At 44.7% G+C, this 21,012-nt stretch overlaps 1 protein-coding gene across 1 annotated transcript; it reads right to left on the bottom strand.

The window, feature by feature from the left end:
• Positions 1–2,729: 2,729 nt before the first annotated feature.
• On the bottom strand, positions 2,730–19,345 carry HTATSF1 (HIV-1 Tat specific factor 1). The gene is made up of 9 exons (XM_032227936.1): positions 19,082–19,345; positions 14,068–14,278; positions 12,788–12,835; positions 10,247–10,401; positions 9,679–9,842; positions 8,738–8,837; positions 7,558–7,647; positions 4,947–5,084; positions 2,730–4,006 (listed from the first exon to the last, which is right to left on the bottom strand). Exons 1-9 carry the CDS (start codon positions 19,250–19,252, stop codon positions 3,746–3,748), a joined length of 1,338 nt encoding a protein of 445 aa, XP_032083827.1. The 5' UTR covers positions 19,253–19,345; the 3' UTR covers positions 2,730–3,745.
• Between the last annotated feature and the right edge of the window lie 1,667 nt (positions 19,346–21,012).

The raw sequence follows: 21,012 nt of genomic DNA, 5'->3' as shown, positions 1-21,012 counted from the left end.
AGCGCCGCGTAACGGAGGGAGCTCCCGTGACTTGTCCCAGCTTCTGCCAACCGAGCAGTTCGAAAGCAGGTAAAAAATGCAAGTAGACAAATAGGAACCACCTTTGGTGGGAAGGGAACAGCGTTCCGTGCGCCTTCTGTGTTGAGTCATGCCGGCCACATGACCACGGAGACGTCTTCGGACAGCGCTGGCTCTTCGGCTTTGAAACAGATGAGCACTGCCCCCTAGAGTCAGGAACGACTAGGACATATGTGCGAGGGGAATTTTTACCTTTACCTTTATATATGGGTTGAATGGAGTGTTAATTCCTGGCAACTGTCCGAAGAGTCACATATTTCAGTTTGAGAAACCAAGAGGGGAATTTTTGCTTTTACTGTACTTGGTGGCTGGGAGATTCTGGGAGTCGACATCCACACTTCAAGTTGATATTTGATATTCAAGTTGAAATACTTGATATATATTTTTAAGAGGCAGAACGCTGGGTCCAAACAACTTAGCTATGGGTGTTGTAACGAATACTGATTTTGCCAGTTACGGATGAAGTTGTAAGTTACCAGAATATAGCACCAGATTGGGAAAGATGTTGATAACGATTGCAAAAATATAAACATCGAGGATGGATGCTTGACGACTTCATATAATTCTATACCTGCCTAGGAAGGCGGTCTTGCTTAACAAGCGTGTCTCATTGGATGAAGAATTTTGCGTGTAATTTGTAGAAGAAATCAGTTCAAACTGGATTTCATTTAGACTTCGCCTTAGGTAATGAATGGAAGTCATCATTTAAATAAGAAGCGCTGTTCATCTCCATTTTTAACTGTAATAAATTCAAATTAATTCACTTATCCCTGAGTAAATCCTTATGTTGTAAAGCAGTGGTTCCCAAACTTGGCAACTTTTAAGACTTGTGGACTTCAACTACCAGAATTCTCCAGCCAGCTCTGCTCTGCTGGCTGGAGAATTCTGGGAGTTGAAGTCCACAAGTCTTAAAGTTGCCAAGTTTGGGAACCACTGTTATAAAGGGAACTGTAGGACTGAACAATGCCAATAAAATGAATCGCTTGAAGTCCAGCAATGCATCCAATCTCCCCAACTATCTCTAATGCAATCCTGTGACAACATGCTAAAATGTGGCAACAGAAAATCTGGTTTTTGTGTAAAAATTGCCAGTTTTTCTATGAGATTAAGTCGACTAATATTCTGTGGAGATAATATATATCGATTCCCAAACTTGGGTATGGCTAGCTGATGAGAGCTAAATAGCTTGAAATAGATCTATACTAGTCTCCCTTTATTTATTTATCAGCATAAATATAACATATATCTATCTATCTATCTATCTATCTATCTATCTATCTATCTATCTATCTATCTGTATAAAAACGAGGATAGAAACGAACCTTGACAACGATCGCAAGTGTTATTATTCTGTCTCTGAAACGTTAAGGCCAATAAATATTTTATCACTTCTTATGAATTGTACTTGCCCTCAAAATCTGGAATTACGCCAATTGAAGACGATTAGAGATTTGCAAACAAGAACCAGAGAAATTCAGGTCAAAATGGATTGGAGATGTAGATGAGCTGGAAGAAAGCAGTTAGAACAAAGAATATAAAGTTGGAAATGACAAGTATTTATTTTGAGTTTTGATCCTTGTGTCCTCATGGCCTGTGAACACTACTTAAGTCTGGTCTGTAATTAATTTTCCTCCATAAATAAGGCCATGGAGGTTCTGTAATGGAACAATCATTTAAATTCCAGAAATGTTTTAATTCGGAACTACCGCACTAGTTCCTATTTAAAGTCTTGCGTAAGTTTCACTGACCTCATTCGTTGTCATCATACATCACAACATACAACAGGAAGAGAAAATCCAGGACAGGCTTGTGCATTAAAAAAAACATTGCCACATATTTCGTTTGGACAAATGGCAACTTTTTAAAAGAGTTTTATTTCCAACTACCCATTTTCAGTGTGCTAAACTTCTCTTGGGTTTTACGCCAGGTGTTAGTGGTGAGTTAACTTCAAGACAGAACAGTTCAAAAGGCAACACAAGCATTTTCAAGAGATGGCTTGAACACAAATTCTAGGTACAAAACTGGTCCATTAAGCACTTAGCTTTATTCTACAGCACAGATTATTTAAAATTATTCAGATTAAGATTATTCAGCACAGGAGGTTTTTTCCATCGGCGCAAATGCCTTAAGGCTCCAAGGAGATGCTCAACAGTCAACGGTGTCCTTGGGAAATTTCAAGTTGAATTTAGGCTCCAACCTCCTCCTTTTCTTCCCAACAAAGAGAGCTAAAATCTTGAGATTACACTTTTAAATTTGTTAACATTGGGAGCCAACAGAAAATCATTTGCGTCCTCATCCATCTCGAGCAACGGCTGGGCTGAGATCCTGATTTAAAGTTCTCCATCATTCAGCTAAAACAGCAAACTCGGCGTGAAGCATCTAATTCAATGCACTCGCATACATACGGGGAACGCGGCGAAAGCGCACAGGGATTCCCCCATTGAAGTGTACCTGAAATGGCTGGAACAATCCCTTCCTTCTTTGAACAGGTTAGTTAGAAGACCACGCAAATCAAGTAAATTTGGGCAAAGATTTAAAAAGGAAAAAAAAAAGAGAATAGTTTTTGAGCGGTTTGTATCTACCCCCCCATCCCCACCCACCCACCCCCAAAAAAATTTGTTTTAAAAAAATCTGAGAAACAATTTCGGGAATGAATCTCAAAACGATTTTATTCGTAGTTATCTCCTATAATCAATCCAGTATAAAAAAATACAGGCTTCGTACACTCGGGGGTCTCGACAAATGCTCGAAACACAACTCCAGTTGAACAGTTAAAGCACCGGGAACAAGGCAAGGATCGCACTTCCAAATGCGCTCCCCCACGTGTTTCCAATGAGTTAATAATCCAAACGCAAATTTATCGAAAGATCAGAATTCAGCTCCTTCACTGTCCGTCCGTTCCCCCTCCCGTTTTATTACCTAGCTTCCCCCCCGGCGTCGAACTTCTGTTAACGAACAAAGGATGTGAGTCACACGGAAGTTTTTTTTTTACGCACGCCGGAGGAGCGTCTTCGGAGCCTAATCTTTCGAACCTCCCCCCCCCCCGGCCGCGGGGAGTGCGAACACGTCGTCAATGATTCTGCTACTTTAAAAAAAATAAAATAAATCAATTAGTTATCAGGAAAACCAGCTATTCCAAGCCCATGCTGGTGAAATCCACTGCAGGCAAGAATTGGTATCGTACAGGGAGGGTTATGACTGGCTGGCATCGGAGCAAAAACAGGGGAAAAGCGTTCAAATCTGGGGGGTGTCTGTAGAGATTTATGGTGTTGTTCGTTACTTCGCCCGCGGATGGGCTCTGAACGCCGACAAGCAATGGTGGGATTTAAGACGGCTGTCAGTTAAGCAGGATTCTTGGCAACTTAGGACACATACGCAGCTTCAGTCGCAGCCATACATGAATATATATGAATATATATATATATATATACACACACACACACACACACACAAACTAAATACTGCTTTTCAATACCTCAAAAGCACGCTGGTGATATCCTAACAAGGAAACGTGCACGCATATACATACATATATATATATATATTTATTTATATTCATTGATTGGGAGTGGAGCTTGCGCAACTTTTGCATCGGGGAAGGAGGAGGAGGAGAGGGGGGGTCTCGAGGGGAGCCTGCAAATGCTCTCGGACCAGCGGCGAGGCAGCGTTAAGTCTCTGCTTCTTCTTCTTCATCGTCGCTGCCCGCCACGCTGCTGTCTGTGGACGCCGCGACGTCTTCGGCGGCTCCCTCAGCGGCTCCCTCGGCGGCCCCGTTGTCTTGAGACGGGGGGTCTCTCTTGGCCGCTTGAGGGCCGCTTTCTGAAGAATTGGCATCCGGTGGCTTTTTAGGCAGTTCTTGATTGGGATCCCCTAAAAATTCTTGCCACCCTTTGAGTCTCTCTTCTCTTTCCCGGGAAGTTTCTTCAATCTGGGGCCGAGACACAATGGTCAGTATTTGAGGAGGAGGAGGAGGAGAAAGAGGGGAAGGGAAGGCAAGTTCAAAGACATTTCAAGGCATTTTCTGTTTCATGACCAACGGCTTAGGTGTCGATTGAAAATGTGATTTGGGGGAAACGCCGGGTCACAAGGATCCCACTCCCACAGCGTGTCATTGAACGGTTTCGTTCTAGAGATCAGAAATCTCTTTTAAAAGCGATTTCAGAAGCCGCGGAGAAGCTAATGACTGAGTTATTCGTGTTTCCGAATCGGTCAACCCTCCCAGAGGCTCTTTGGACAATGTCCCTGCAATCGTCTTGGCAAGATTTCAGAACTGGGCCAGCGTACCTTCGTGACCGCCTACTGCCACATACCTCCCAGCGGCCAGTAAGATCCCACAGATTGGGCCTCCTTCAGATGCCGTCAGCCAGACAGTGTCGGCTGGCGGGTCCCCCCGGAGGAGAGCCTTCTCTGTGGCTGCTCCGACTCTCTGGAATCAGCTACCCCCAGAGGTCCGGACCATACCCACTCTCATGGCCTTCAGGAAAGCTGTAAAAACCTGGCTGTTCCGGCAGGCCTGGGGCTGTTGACCTCACCGTTGAGGTCCAGCCCCGATTAGAATGAATGTATGTGGTGTTGCGATTTTAAACCGTTTTTTTTTCTCTCTCTTTTTTGTAAGCTGCCCGAAGTCCTTCGGGATTGGGCGGCATATAAATTTTATAAATAATAAAATAATAAATAATAACTGGTTGGCCATTAACCCCTTCCTCCCAGGGCTGAGAGGAAAGACCGGCCCTAGTTCGCCCACTTAGCTCCATCCCTAAGGCAGGACTTTTGACCCTGCAGTCTTAACTGGCTCCTTTTGTTACTCATACGTATTATGTTTTTTTTTTTAAAGAAAAAACCCACAACCTTTGTTAAGCCAAATATACCTGATAATCCGTTACACCGTCCCACGTTTCCACCGAGAGCTGCCGCCCGCCAAACCACCGCCCGTTCAGTGCCTGTATGCAAACGTCAGCCTCTTCGGAATCCTTGAAGGACACGGATGCTACCCCATCAGGATGCCTCTACAGAAACAGGAGGGGAGGGAGGGGGGAGCCATCAAATTAGACCCATGTCAAGGTTCCAAGTAACACATTTAAGAGCCGAGAGTGGCGCAGTGGTTAGAGTGCAGCGCTGCAGGCCACTTCAGCTGACTGCTAGTTCAGCAGTTCTAATCTCACCGGCTCAAGGTTGACTCAGCCTTCCATCCTTCCGAGGTGGGTGAAATGAGGACCCGGATTGTTGTGGCCGATATGCTGACTCTGTAAACCGCTTAGAGAGGGCTGAAAGCCCTATGAAGCGGTATATAAGTCTAACTGCTATTGCTATTCCCAACAAAGGGAACTCCGAGGCAGGCCTATTCCTCAAAGAACATTTCTATTGGGACCTATCATATTGGCAGAGTCTTAGTGGAAAACCGGCTCTATTTTCCCGCTGGTTTTACACCCAATTAAAAATAGAAGTAAGAAACTCCCCACCCCCACCCCGAGAGTCATCAGTCACATGATCCAATCAGTTTAATCGTTGGGCATCTTCAATCTCCACCTTCCAAACACCTGCGGCACCGTCCTTGGTTCCCAGGGGAAAGGATTCCATTTTGGCTACAGCAGCCCCTCTCTGCCCCCAAGCACCAGGCTGTGTCAAGCCATGGGGAAGAAGACCCCTGCGGAAAACAACAGCCAAGAAAATGGCCACAGCCAGGCCAGCTGTCGAGGGTTCCGAGTAAGACCCCCAACGAAAGAAGACTCCGAGGTTTGAAGTCCCTCAAAGATCCTTTTTATTAAAGATTGTCATATTGACACATCTGGGGAAACCACGAATTTGAATGCTTCCAGGTTTCCCCCACCCAAAGGAAAGTCCAAGTCCCTTCCTCCTGCACCCACAGGTCCATCACACGGCCCCATCAATGCACCATCCCAACTGGAGATGCCTCCTAGTCACACCACTCCAGGTGTACAGCAGAACGTCCTTGACTCTCTGAGAAAGGAATGTTATTTAGACTATATCGCTCCCATACTCCATATAATCCCCCCTCCCAGTTTCCCACAGCATTGAATGTGGCAGGCCTGAAGGCAGCTTCCAGGCCTGACACCAGCTTCAGGGTCGATAATCTAGGCATCAGCCGTATTTAAGAGAAGGCCCTATTTCAGAATCAGAAGTACAGCCTCCTGGGGATTTACAAAACGTGATAAAAATGACCTCTGTTCTAAAACTGCCACTTTTGGAAAGAAAAAAAAATACACTGAAATCATTTAAAGTTGCTTTGGATATCACCTTTTCGTGATTATTCTCCTAACAGCTCTCTGTAATGATAAGAATACCTGGTTTTTTCCCCAGAAGTCTAGTAATATGGAAAGATTTACTAAACTGATTAAACCCTGTTTAATCAGAAGATTTAAATCAGATTTAAATCAGTGGTAGTCAACCTGGTCCCTACCACCCACTAGTGGGCGTTCCAGCTTTCATGGTTTGCTGTAACTCTGCTTTATAAATTTTATAAAGTAAAGTTACTTCCCTACTTTATAAATCACCATTACTGGGGAACTGGTGGGCGGTTAGAAAATTTTACTGCTAACAGAGATACAAAAGTGGGCGGTAGGTATAAAAAAGGTTGACTACCCCTGTATTAGATAGATAGATATTAGATGATAGATAGATAGATAGATAGATAGATAGATAGATAGGTAGGTAGGTAGGTAGGTAGGTAGGTAGGTAGGTAGGTAGGTAGGTAATTAGGCAGGTAGGTAGGTAGGTAGGTAGATAGATAGATAGATAGAGAGAGAGAGAGAGATAGAGGGATAAATAGATAGAAGGATAGAGAGATAGATAGACAGACAGACAGACATATATGTTAGAGATAGATAGATGGATGGATGGATGGATGGATGGATGGATGGATATGTTATAGAGATAGACAGACAGACAGACAGACAGACAGACATTAGATCAGTGGTAGTCAACCTGGTCCCTACCGCCCACTAGTGGGTGTTCCAGCTTTCATGGTGGGCGGTAGGCGTTTGCTGTAACTCTGCTTTATAAATTTTATAAAGTCAAGTCACTTCCCTACTTTATAAATCACCATCACCGTGGAACCGGTGGGCGGTTAGAAAATTTTACTAACAGAGATACAAAAGTGGGCGGTAGGTATAAAAAAGGTTTGACAATCCCTGGATTAAATCCTCTGATTCAATCCTTTCAACTGTCAAGTGCAGCATGTTTTAAAACGTCCAATTTTAATTTTAAAAATGCGGCTGCTGCCCCAAGGCTCCCCCCGCACAGACGCAATGCTTTCTCTAAAGCCTCAGCCGTGTTCCAATGACGCGTGGAATAATGGAACTTTTGGATATAATTTTAAAATAAGTCAGTTCTTCGTCAAGCAAAACTGAACGATTCCACCAATGGAGCCTGACTGGTGGGGGTAATTATTGAGTGCTTTTTTTTAGAAGGATGTTTCAACAGTGCAAGGCGAAAGGAGGAGTGAGAGTTTCTGATACGTACGTCAAATATAAGGACTTTCTTTACTTGGCCGAATTTTTCACATTCAGTCCGTAGATCTTCCCGGATTTCATTTAGCACTAAGGGATCCTCCTGGAAAGACATTTTAAAGCGTATTTTAAAAATCGCATCCGACACTTTCAGAAGGCAAAAGCTTTTCACAGGACAAGTCAAAAGAGACACCGGCCAATCTTGTCTGGATTATTTTGCCGCGTGCTGTTCAAAAGCTTGTTGAACTCTAGTTTTCATCAAGGCTCAAAAGCGCGGATTGGACAGAAAACGTCATCCTGTAAAGCTCTTTTAACCGATCCTATAACGGAAACCGAGTGGGCTTGTCTCAGGACTAGGAAACTTTTGCAAACTTCAGGCAGGTTGGGAATACGGGCCCCATGACTCCCAATCCTTAAATCCCTAAACAGATTAAGGAGCTCTGGTGGCACACGATGGTTAAACTGCGGCATTGCAGGCAAACTCTGCCCACCGCCTGGAGTTCGATCCCGATCGGCTCAAGGTCGATTCAGCCCTTCCATTCTTCCGAGGTCATAAAACGAGGACCCAGATTGTTGGGGCCAATATGCAAATAATCATTTACATTGCAAGCCACCCAGGGTGCGTTATAAAGCGCTTAAGGGAAGGTATATAAGTCTAAATCATCTTAACGACCCCGTAATCCCTTGCAGGTTGGAGTCCGGCCAACTGAATGAAGACTGCAGAGTGTTTTAATGGCCAGATGCCCTTCCTGTTGCCAGAGCAGAGTTTTATTCAGCAGATATATTCTCTGCGTGCCCATGGAGAGAAATATCTGGCTCTACCTGGGATCGAACTCACAGCCTCCTGATCGTGAGGTGAGCGCTGCACCTCTAGGCCACCGCACCATTCGTATATAAGCCTAAACGCTACTGCTAAATACGTTTGGAGTTATGTCCCACTGGAGGTTAACGTTGTGCCTTCAAATACAGGAGCAGCAAATTAAATTGCTGGATAGGCTCGTCCCAACCGCCTCAGCCAGAAACAGCCTAAAAATGGAACGATATTTCTAACTTTAGCTGGCCCTACTATGCCACAAACATTTCTCAGCTTGTGACGAGGCCAACTTCAGCCGTCGTCTTTGAGAGGCGACCCTTTTCTCAGGAGGAATTATGAGTTTATGAAACTCCTGTTGGGCCATTTTTTTTAAACCTACCTCAAAATCTTTGGGATGAAACATGTTTCTGATGATGATAACCCTCTCGTATCGCAATCTCACACTCCCCTCCTTCTTCTCCGGCCGCCAATCCAGCAGTCTAATGAAATGAAGCAACATTTAAGAGGTTGAGGGGTTGAGGATCGCTTCAGTTTCTATAAAAAGTGTGGTTGAAAAAAAAAAAAAGAAATTAACCGGGGGCTTCTGAAATCAGAGGTGGCGGAATTTCCGGTTCCACCACAAAACCGTGTTCGACTAAAGCGCGCTCGACGAAACCGCGTAGCTGACGTCATCACAGCGCGACAACAGCGCGGAGACAGAAGCACGCTGTAAACACTAAACCTAAAATTAACCCCTAAACCTAAACCTAACCCCCCTAAACCTAATCCTAAACCTAACCCTTAACCTAACCCTAAACGTAACCCTAAACCTAACCCTTAACCTAACCCTAAACCTAATCCTAACCCTTAACCTAACCCTAAACCTAACCCTAAACCTAACCCTTACCTTAACTTAAATCGGCTTGCTTTCAAAGCGCTATTTAAAGCGCCCTTCTTTGTCCGCGCTCGCTGTTGTCGCCCTGTTGATGACGTCAGTGACGCGGTTTAATCGGGCGCGCTTTAGTCGAGCGCTGTTTTGTCGTGCCACGGAATTTCCGTTCCCCCAGTAAGGAAAGGAGGTTTCCCAGCAGCCTTGAAACTGGTGTGTTATCTATCAGCCACCTACATGAAAGGTAGCTTGACAGCTAAATCCATATTTTATTAGGAGTTCTGCCCCCCCCTGAGTGATCTGAGCTGCTTTAAAGATGACGGTTTCGTGCATTTTATCAATACAACCCTTGAAAGACCCAGGTTTCATGAAAAGGCAAACCTAACCACGTTTCCTACGGGCAAATAGACTTATAGAAGCTTTGGGGGCATCTTGAAAAAACAGCCACATACTTTTGTTGCTGGGAGAGTTTCTTTTTGTAATCTTTACATTTCTTTTTCTTCTTGCTGGCATCATATTCGCCCTTAAGCTGGAACTGGGCGACTTCCACATGCAATTTGTAGCCACGGATTTCTTTCTCATCCAGCAATTTCAGCGCAAGTTCAACAGATTCTCTCTGGGAAAAGACGAGAGAGAGAGAGAGAAAAAAAAAATTCCTGGTTTACAACTTGATTTTTCCAGCTAAACGGACAAAGAAAAAATATTTGTGGCAGAGATTAAAACCCGCCCCTCATAAATCTCGCTGATGCCCGTGGGGGTGCCCAGAAGTTAAAACTAAAATAAAGGGAGACTCAAAAGGGGCTGGAGACCCTACCTCTGCAAGAACAACTGCAAGCACGAGGTCACCGCAAAGGTGTCACAGTAACACAGTGGTTCCCAAACTTGGCAACTTTCAGACTTGTGGACTTCAACTCCCAGAATTCTCCAGCCAGCTGGCTGGAGAATTCTGGGAGTTGAAGTCCATAAGTCTGAAAGTTGCCAAGTTTGGGAACCACTGCGGTAACAGAATAAACAACTAACCTTTAAGTAACAACAGAGCCCGTCGCCTTTAAGGTTCCCTTCTTTGTCTTTGTAAAGTTTAATTTTGGGTTCCTCTGTGTGAAGATCGCGCATAACGATGCCACATTTCGACATAACTTCCACAAACTCATCTTTCGTGATGTCAGGCGGTAAACCTGGAAAGGCGAAAAATTGAAGATACACAAATGTCACAACGAAAACCAAACTGAATTTCTAACGTTGCCATACAAGTGGGGGGGGGGGGTTTCTGCCCCGTCTGCATTCCCTCCCCCCCCCCAATGATGTCTTTGTCTATTACCCCCTCACTCAGCACAGTCTGATAGCTTTTTCAATTTTGGCAGCGTTAGATCCCAAACCATGAGAAAGGGGGAGCGGGGGGAGATATAATTCCACTAAAGGAACAATCATAGTACACTTCAAATTTTCTAGCTCCCAAGCTGGATATAAAATCCCTGACGCAGTTCTGCACTCTTGGTTCAAAATATAAGCTGTGGGACCCGTGGGTATGTTTGAGGAGAACACTGCAAGGTTATTTGATCGGTGACAGGGGATTTATCTGCTCCTTGGATTTCAGGAAGGATGAAGAAATCTACAGCATTGGCCACTAACCTCTTGGGCGCCAGGGACCGGTTCCATGAAGTTTTTCCATAGACCGGAGTGGGCCTGGCTTCAAGTGCTGCCTGGATCCCGTGGGTAGGATGTGACTTGTTTGCGCGGCCCAGTTCCTGGCATGATGTGGTGGCCCGGTGCCGGTCCACGGATTGGGTACCCCCTGTTCTATAGCACAGCCATTAAGCCGGAGACCTGACCCCTTTAACACGAATGAGATCACGGCGTCAACTCTTGAAGCGAAGCCGGCTGGGGCCCTTCTGGAGGCTTCAGGGTTGCCGCAATGCGAAGAAGGGATGGGGAACATAAAAGCTAGATGGGGGTTTTGTAGCCAAAACCAAATAGCTTTCTGCGGGAACCAAGGTCATTCCGACAGGGGACTGGGGAAAGGAGGAGTGAAGTAACCAGACAACTGGCCAACACCTTGATTGGACAATGTGACTGGTTTGGGGAAAGGGGGGGGCGGGCGGGGGGGGGGGGGGGAACAGAGACTTTCACTTTTAATCAGGTGAAAACTGTGGGAACTTTCAGAGACGGTTTTCGCCAGTTAGTGCCAACATGGTATCTCTCCTAAAATTGTTCTTTCAGGAATCTGCCTGCCTTGGAGGTCTGATTTCTCGGTTCCACCACAAAACCGCGGACGACAAAATCGCGGTCGACGAAAGCGCGCATTTGATGTCATCACAGCGCGACGAAAACATCGCGCTGTGATGGAAAAATGTGAAAATAAAGCGAAAACCTTACCCTAACCCCCCCAAACCTAACCCTAAACCTAACCCTTAACCTAATCCTAAATCTAACCCTAAACCTAACCGTTAACGTAACGCTAAACCTAACGCTAACCCTTAACCTAACGCTAAATGTAACCCTAACGCTCTAAACCTAACCCTAACCCTTAACCTAACCCTAACCTTTATGTGAATCGGCTTGGTTTAATTTTATTTTTATTTCAATTTTTAATTTTTTTAGTCGCGCTGTGATGACGTCAAATGCGCGCTTTCGTCGAGCGCGCTTTTGTGGAACACGGTTTTGACGGGTCACAGATTTCTCTGGGGTTATTACTTGGGACGGCTGACATAGGGGATCTCGCCTCAAAATATGGTGTACGGGCAGGCAGGCAGGGACGACGGGCAGGCCTGCAGAGAGGGTAAAAGGATGGTACTCTAGGTTTACTGGAGGAAGCTACTCGGAGCACCAGCATCTCTTTGGGATTTCTTCTTTTGATGTGCCTTGTGTATCAAAGACAAAAGTCTCTCGCCAAGCCAGTCAGGAGAGCAACCACAATGTTGGAGGCTTCAGAAATGTCGTGCTTTATACAGCTACAAAACGGGAGTCCATACCAAGCACGCCAAAGATGGCCCCAGATGCTGCCAACGGGCCCTTCCCAGATGCAGCAGGAAGGCGTCGTTCCCACTCAACTGCCTCGCTGTTAAGCCACGTACCCAACGCCGCGTTGCCACACGGCGACTGTTTAATGAGGAAGTAGTTAAAGGGACGTGATCGGAATTTGCTTGGAGGTGCTGGCCTCACGTTTAAAGCATAGCAATACACCCATCCTTCCTTAAAATGGGAGACAATTTTCAGTTCACCAAATCGGGGGGGGGGGGGGGGGGGGGGGCAAACGGACTACGAAGCCCGCGTGCCGTTGTGCAGCAACGTTTGAGCCTTGAGGCACTTCTACAAATAATTCAAACGTACAGGGCTGGTTTTTCAATACATGTGGCTATGTATCACTCTTCCTATCCACTTCAATTTTTACTCCAAAGCCATCCACGTTGTTTTTGAAGTCCAGAGGCAAAGATTTCGTTGCGCTGTGAAATAGTTGAAACGACGATATTTCAGGGGATTTGGCTCCATTTGAAAGGAGAACCGCAGCAGAGCACAGCACAGCCGGCTTTCAACAACCGGCGAAGACCCAAGCCTGCTCCTCACCTGTGACATAAACGTTTGTATTTCTCTGTTCTTCCACGTGAAACCATCCTAGAGGGGAGAGGAGGAGAAGTTAGGATTGCACCTCTAAAGAGAACAGGTCTTCAGATTAAAATTCACGTCAGATTGCGGAGGGAGGGGGGAGAGGAGAAGACACTCCTGGGATATAAACAGCCTGACCTGGGATAAATGGTACCTTCCTATCTTCACACCTAGAGCCGAGGTGGCGCAGTGGTTAGAGTGCAGCACTGCAGGCCACTTCAGCTGACTGCTAGTTCAGTAGTTCAGCGGTTCAAATCTCACCGGCTCAAGGTTGACTCAGCCTTCCATCCTTCCGAGGTGGGTGAAATGAGGACCCGGATTGTTGTTGGGGGAAATATGCTGACTCTGTAAACCGCTTAGAGAGGGCTGAAAGCCCTATGAAGTGGTATATAAGTCTAATTGCTATTGCTATCTATCTATCTATCTATCTATCTATCTATCTATCTATCTATCTATCTATCTAATCTATCTCTCTATTTATCTCTCTCTCTCTCTCTCTCTCTCTCTCTCTCTCTCTCTCTCTCTCTATATATATATATATATATATATATATATATATATATATATATATAAATGTGTCCGTCTGTCTGTCTGTCTGTCTGTCTGTCTGTCTGTCTGTCTATCTATCTATCTATCTATCTATCTATCTAATCTCTTATCTATCTATCTAATCTCTTATCTATCTATCTATCTATCTATCTATCTATCATCTATCTATCTATCTATCTATCTATCTATCTATCTATCTATCTATCTATCATCTATCTATCTATCTAGAGCCGAGGTGACGCAGTGGTTAGGGTGCAGCACTGCAGGCCACTTCAGCTGACTGCTAGTTCAGCAGTTCAAATCTCACCGGCTCAAGGTTGACTCAGCCTTCCATCCTTCCGAGGTGGGTGAAATGAGGACCCGGATTGTTGTTGGGGGCGATATGCTGACTCTGTAAACCGCTTAGAGAGGGCTGAAAGCCCTATGAAGCGGTATATAAGTCTAACTGCTATTGCTATTGCTATAAATGGCACCTTCCTATCTTCACACCTATCCATGCTTCAACAACATTCACAACTTCCTACACATTGGCTGTAATTTGATCCTTTCCACATTAGGCTTCCCGAGTCTGAATGGCTCTAAAGACGCCTCTTTAGACGGCTGCCCACACAAGCACAACTTCTCAGGAAGACACACACATCTCTTTTTGACCCGCAAGCGACTTCTAAGTCATGCACAATGGAGTCACTTGCCTGCTTCGGCTTTCCGTTTTTCCCCTTTCTGTTTAAGGTCCGGCGGGAGCAGCTGCTGTGACGGTCTGCCTTCTCCTGGCGGCCGAGCCTTGGCGGCCTTGGAATCCGGTGAGGCTTTCGAGTCAGTCTTTGCAGAGGAGGCCGAGATATCGGAGCCTTCGGTGGGGAAGCCGTAGTTAGCATGGTACGTTGCCAAGAAATCTTCGGTGATCTAAAAAAGGGCATTGTTCAGGAGGTTTGAGATTTGAGGTTTATTCGATTTATACGCCGCCCTTCTCCCAAGGACTCAGGGCGGCGTACAACATTAAAAGAAACACATACTGCAAAAGTTAAAAAGAAATTAAATAGGATATCCCCAAACCCAATTAATGACACATTTTTTTAAAATAATTCGAATTAAAATTAACAATAATCAATACTTTGATTTGTTTTGTTCAGGCCAGGCTGGCTTGCTGGAAAAGCCAACTTTTTAGGGCTCGTCGGAAGGACCGGAGGTCGGGGATTATACGAAGTTCTGGGGGCAGCTCATTCCAGAGGGAAGGTCCTCCCACAGAGAAGGCTCTCCCCCTGGGGGTCACTAGCCGACACTGCCTGGCCAACAGCACCCTGAGGAAACCAATTAGAGACCCAATTAAGGCTGAAGTGTGAGTTAGTGCAAGAATCGAGGGCCAGGAGGTGGCCTCCTGAAACAAAATAATGCAGGTCATGTTCTATTTTTAACCGTTCATCATGGCACTACAACTGATAGGCAGCTTACGAGGGACGACTGGCAGGCCTGCAGAGAAGGTAAAAAGATGCTACTCTGGGTTTACTAGAGAAAACTACTCGGAGCACCAGCATATCTTTGAGATCAAGTTATCGAGGAGTTGCAGAATGTTTACTCCCCCTTTACACACTGCCTGCAAAATTGTCTCTCTTTGGACATCTAAAAATGCCGACAACTGTCCCCATTCTCACAAATATTCCTCAGAATTTAGGGAAGAAAGTCGGAGAATTTTCAGGGGCAATTGCTCTTCCCCCAATTGCACAACATAGATACAAGTCCACATTAGATACAGATCGCAGGTTAATAACCCTGGGTCTAGAAGCCAATTTAGAAAACAAAAGTAAATAATTTCTGGAAGAGTGAGAAGTAGTTGGAATCGACACAACTGAAAAGTTGCCAAGGTTGAGCGGGGAGGGGTGGGGGGGAAAGCCAACCCACTGAATTGTTGTACTCCCATTTGAGAATTAAAAGCCTTAAAGTTAAAAGTATTTGAAGTATGCATCGCCTTTACTTATCTATTTTTAATAAGGCTGGTTGAAAGCCTAGTAAAGGGACCTTGCCAGAGAGATAAGGAGGGTGAGAAAGATAGCAAGCCAAAGGAGCAAGGAAGGAAAGAGCTGGACAGGGTCTCTGCTCCTCTCAAAAAATGGCATTTTGCCCCAGGAAATGAGGGTTATTGCTACCAAAGTCCATTGATTATTCAGCCTGAAGTTTGAAACCAGAGTTGGCAACTTTATTTTATGAGTGTGTGTGTTTATATATTTTATTTATACATTTTTCTTACATAAGCGCTTAGTAAACAGTGTACTATCTGGGTCAATTTGCTTAAACAATAATGTTTTCCAGTTTCCAATTTCTATTATCCAAGCATTGATGGAACAAATCCCATGTTAAAAAATATTCCGTATCTTCTTTTATCTTTAATGTCAACCTATTCATTTCTGCACTATTATTTTATGTGTGTGTGTGTGAGTATGTAATGTATATATGTATGTAGGATGTATGTGTGTAGATAGATGAGATAGAAATATAGGAGAGATGATAGACAGACAGACAGATGGTAGATCAAACACAGAAAGATAGATAGGAATAAAAGAAAGAAAGAAAGAAAGATCAGACAAATAGGATAGATAAGGATGATAGAAAGAGAGATGTAGATAGACAGACATGGTAGATAAGGATGAAAGAAAGAAAGAAAGAAAGAAAGAAAGAAAGAAAGAAAGAGAATAGATAGATCAGGCATATAGGGTAGATAAAGATGATAGAAAGAGAGAGATGTAAATAGACAGACATGGTAGATAGGGAAGAAAGAAAGAAAGAAAGAAAGAAAGAAAGAAAGAAAGAAAGACAGAAAGAAAAGATGGATCAGACAGACAGGGTAGTTAAGGATGATAACGAGATGTAGATAGACAGACATGATAGATAGGGATCAAAGAAAGAAAGAAAGAAAGAAAGAAAGAAAGAAAGAAAGAAAGAAAGATCAGACAGACAGGGTAGTTAAGGATGATAACGAGATGTAGATAGACAGACATGATAGATAGGGATCAAAGAAAGAAAGAAAGAAAGAAAGAAAGAAAGAAAAGATAGATCAGACAGACAGGGTAGTTAAGGATGATAACGAGATGTAGATAGACAGACATGATAGATAGGGATCAAAGAAAGAAAGAAAGAAAGAAAGAAAGAAAGAAAGAAAGAAAGAAAGAAAAGATAGATCAGACAGACAGGGTAGTTAAGGATGATAGTGAGATGTAGATAGACAGACATGATAGATAGGGTTCAAAGAAAGAAAGAAAGAAAGAAAGAAAGAAAGAAAGAAAGAAAGAAAGAAAGAAAGAAAGAAAAGATAGATCAGATAGACAGGGTAGTTAAGGATGATAGAGAGATGTAGATAGACAGACATGATAGGGATGAAAGAAAGAAAGAAAGAAAGAAAGAAAGAAAGAAAGAAAGAAAGAAAGAAAGAAAGAAAAGATGGATCAGACAGACAGGGTAGTTAAGGATGATAACGAGATGTAGATAGACAGACATGATAGATAGGGATCAAAGAAAGAAAGAAAGAAAGAAAGAAAGAAAGAAAGAAAGAAAGAAAAGATAGATCAGACAGACAGGGTAGTTAAGGATGATAGTGAGATGTAGATAGACAGACATGATAGATAGGGTTCAAAGAAAGAAAGAAAGAAAGAAAGAAAGAAAGAAAGAAAGAAAGAAAAGATAGATCAGATAGACAGGGTAGTTAAGGATGATAGAGAGATGTAGATAGACAGACATGATAGGGATGAAAGAAAGAAAGAAAGAAAGAAAGAAAGAAAGAAAGAAAGAAAGAAAAGATGGATCAGACAGACAGGGTAGTTAAGGATGATAACGAGATGTAGATAGACAGACATGATAGATAGGGATTAAAGAAAGAAAGAAAGAAAGAAAGAAAGAAAGAAAGAAAGATCAGACAGACAGGGTAGTTAAGGATGATAACGAGATGTAGATAGACAGACATGATAGATAGGGATCAAAGAAAGAAAGAAAGAAAGAAAGAAAGATAGATCAGACAGACAGGGTAGTTAAGGATGATAATGAGATGTAGATAGACAGACATGATAGATAGGGATCAAAGAAAGAAAGAAAGAAAGAAAGAAAGAAAGAAAGAAAGAAAGAAAGAAAGAAAGAAAGAAAAGATAGATCAGACAGACAGGGTAGTTAAGGATGATAACGAGATGTAGATAGACAGACATGATAGATAGGGATCAAAGAAAGAAAGAAAGAAAGAAAGAAAGAAAGAAAGAAAGAAAGAAAGATCAGACAGACAGGGTAGTTAAGGATGATAACGAGATGTAGATAGACAGACATGATAGATAGGGATCAAAGAAAGAAAGAAAGAAAGAAAGAAAGAAAAGATAGATCAGACAGACAGGGTAGTTAAGGATGATAACAAGATGTAGATAGACAGACATGATAGATAGGGATCAAAGAAGAAAGAAAGAAAGAAAGAAAGAAAGATAGATCAGACAGACAGGGTAGTTAAGGATGATAGTGAGATGTAGATAGACAGACATGATAGATAGGGATCAAAGAAAGAAAGAAAGAAAGAAGAAAGAAAGAAAGAAAGAAAGAAAGCAAAAGAAGAAAAGAAAAGATAGATCAGACAGACAGGGTAGTTAAGGATGATAGTGAGATGTAGATAGACAGACATGATAGATAGGGATCAAAGAAAGAAAGAAAGAAAGAAAGAAAGAAAGAAAGAAAGAAAGAAAGAAAAGATAGATCAGACAGACAGGGTAGTTAAGGATGATAACGAGATGTAGATAGACAGACATGATAGATAGGGATCAAAGAAAGAAAGAAAGAAAGAAAAGATAGATCAGACAGACAGGGTAGTTAAGGATGATAACGAGATGTAGATAGACAGACATGATAGATAGGGATCAAAGAAAGAAAGAAAGAAAGAAAGAAAGAAAAGATAGATCAGACAGACAGGGTAGTTAAGGATGATAGTGAGATGTAGATAGACAGACATGATAGATAGGGATCAAAGAAAGAAAGAAAGAAAGAAAGAAAGAAAGAAAGAAAGAAAGAAAGAAAGAAAGAAAGAAAGAAAAGATAGATCAGACAGACAGGGTAAATAAGGATAGAAAGAGATAGATGTAGATAGACAGACATGATAGATAGGGGTGAAAGAAAGAAAGAAAGGATAGATGAGACAGACAGGGTGGATAAGGATGATAGAGAGAGATGTAGACAGACAGACATGGTAAATAGATAGGGAAGAAAGAAAGAAAGAAAATAAATATATTTTAGAATGTAAATGGATATGTCCCCCCTCTCGCTCTTCATGCAGTCTATCTGGAGACAGACAGACAGACGGACGATGCAGGGATCTTTATGCTAAGGAAGAAAAATCGTCTCCGCCTTGAATGAAATGATTGGGGGCTTTGATCAGAGGGGCTAAAAGGCTGCCCCCCCTCCTCCCCTTCCCCTGCAAAGCAAAGGCTCCCCACTGAAACCAAGGGAAGGCGTAGGCAGCCTCGACACCAGGAGACCCTCCTCCCTCCTTCCCTCCCCCGGCCGAGCCCCCCAGCCCAGCTTTAAGGACTACAACGCCCATCGCTCTCCGCCCACAGGGAGGCGTGGGTGTCCTCCCCCACTCCCCAAATCCGGGACGGGGAGGGGGGGGGCTTTGGATTCCCCCGTTCTGGCGCCCCCGCCCCCCCCACGCGCGCGCGCGCTGCGGAGGATGGGCCTTGTAGTCCGGCCCACCTTGGGGAACCAGGCCTTCTTGTCGCGGTCCCACTCGTACTGGGTGCCGTCGGCGGGGTCGGTGTAGGTGAAGGGCTCGTCGCCGCCCTCGCCCTCCTTCCGCTCGTAGAGCTCCTGCAGCCGCAGCTGCTGGTGGAAATCCTCGTTGCGGTCCGAGCCGCCGACGCTCATGGTGCCGCCGCCCGACTCGACGCCGCTTCTCACCACCAAGGAGCCGCCCGGGCCCGGCCCGGCTTGGAAACGCCTCGCAGCAAGGCCCGGCGCTAGGCCGCATGCGCGGGGGGCTGTGCTACGCACGCGCGGCCACGCCCCCCTCGCGGCCCCCCCTGCTCCGTTCGGCCGCCGTCCGTCGCGAGCGGGTGAAGCGGAGGAGGAGGACGGCGGCGATCGGAGGCGACGGAGCCCCCGTCGGCTCTTCCAACGCGCCTCACCGCGGTAGAAGCCGCGGTTTCTCGCCTTAGCCGGTGATAAGGCGACTGCGCAGATGCTTCCCCGCCGTCGCGTCGGAGGGAAATTTATTGCGCAAGCGCAGAAGCGCTCCCTTGCCTCGAAAGTCTCCCCTCTCTCTCCCTGCCCCCCCCTCCTGTAATTAGCGTATAGCCGAAGGGCCCTGTGCCGCTCACTGCGCAAGAGCGGAAGTCGCTTTTCGAAAAGAAGGCGGGCCGAGGCCGAAAACGGCAATAAACAACAACAAAGGCAGCCAATAAGCTTCGGAGTTTCGCTGTCCGTCAGAGGGCTGCGGAGAAGGGAAGGGCGGAAGGAGAACAGAGTAAGGGAACTGCGCATGCCCAGAAAGTGTCTCTGTCCTAATCCTTTTGGGAAGAAATCTTTTATTTTTCATCTTCCTAAACAAATAAAGGAAACGTGCTTCTCATTTCTCAGATTTCATCCATTTCCATTCCAGGTCAACAGTAGGATCATGGTGCCCGTACAGTTCGTATAGAAGAAAGAGGCTTGACTACAGCTTCCATCATCCCCAGCCTGTATGTCCCCTCTTTGGATGAAATGCGGGTTGTGCTATAAAATTCTATAAATTCTACTCTTGTGTCATCTCAACCTGATGTGATCTGGAGCTGCTGAACAATGAATCCCATCATCCACAGCTTGCAACCTGTTCAGCCAGTGGCCTACAGCAGAGGCTGGGTGGGAACAAGGAAGCCCATCATCCACAGCTTGCAGCCTCTGCCTGCATAACTGCCTTCTGTAAAGGCAGAGGTTGGGTGGGAACAATGAATCCCATCTGCAGCTTGCAACATCCTCTGCAGCCAGTGGCCTACAGCAGAGACTGCGTGGGAACAATGAAGCCCGTCAGCCACAGTTTGCAACCTTCTGTACAGGCAGAGACTGGGTAGGAACAATGAAGCCCATCATGCACAGCTTGCAAACGCCTGTACAACCAGTGGCCTCAGCAGAGATTGGGGGCGGGGGGGAGAGAGAAACAGCTCATCCAACGGAGAAAATTAAGCAAGATATTCTACTTTTTTTTTTTACTATAAGGCAGAGTTTTTTTCAAACTTGGCAACTTTAAAACGGTGGATTTCAACTCCCGGAATTCCCCAGCCAGCCATGAAAAACACTGCTATTAAGGAAAATCCCCAGACCTCAACACTGAGATGATACCCTTTATTTACTTTCTTGTTAATAAAGCCTCAGAGGAATCGCACTCATAAATTGAACTCCTTGCCTTGGTGGCTGCAAAACACCAAGCCTTTGAAATCAATACACTAGAACAAAAAATAGCTTGCGGTCCTACCCAGCAATGATAATTCAAGTGAGAGGGAAGCCCTTATCCAGAAGGGCCATTAAATCACCACCCTATGAGCTGTCAGAAGGACTTGCTGGAGATGTAACTTTAGATTTGTCAATAACCTTTTGCCTTCATCTCTATTTTGGTCCTGCCTTGTTAGAGATACTTTCACACTTCCAAAATA

This window comes from Thamnophis elegans, chromosome 12 (assembly GCF_009769535.1).
Source record: "Thamnophis elegans isolate rThaEle1 chromosome 12, rThaEle1.pri, whole genome shotgun sequence".
Classification (NCBI taxonomy): domain Eukaryota; kingdom Metazoa; phylum Chordata; class Lepidosauria; order Squamata; family Colubridae; genus Thamnophis; species Thamnophis elegans.
Note: the sequence above shows the minus strand (reverse complement) of the source record. Positions and strands in the feature narration are given on the sequence as shown.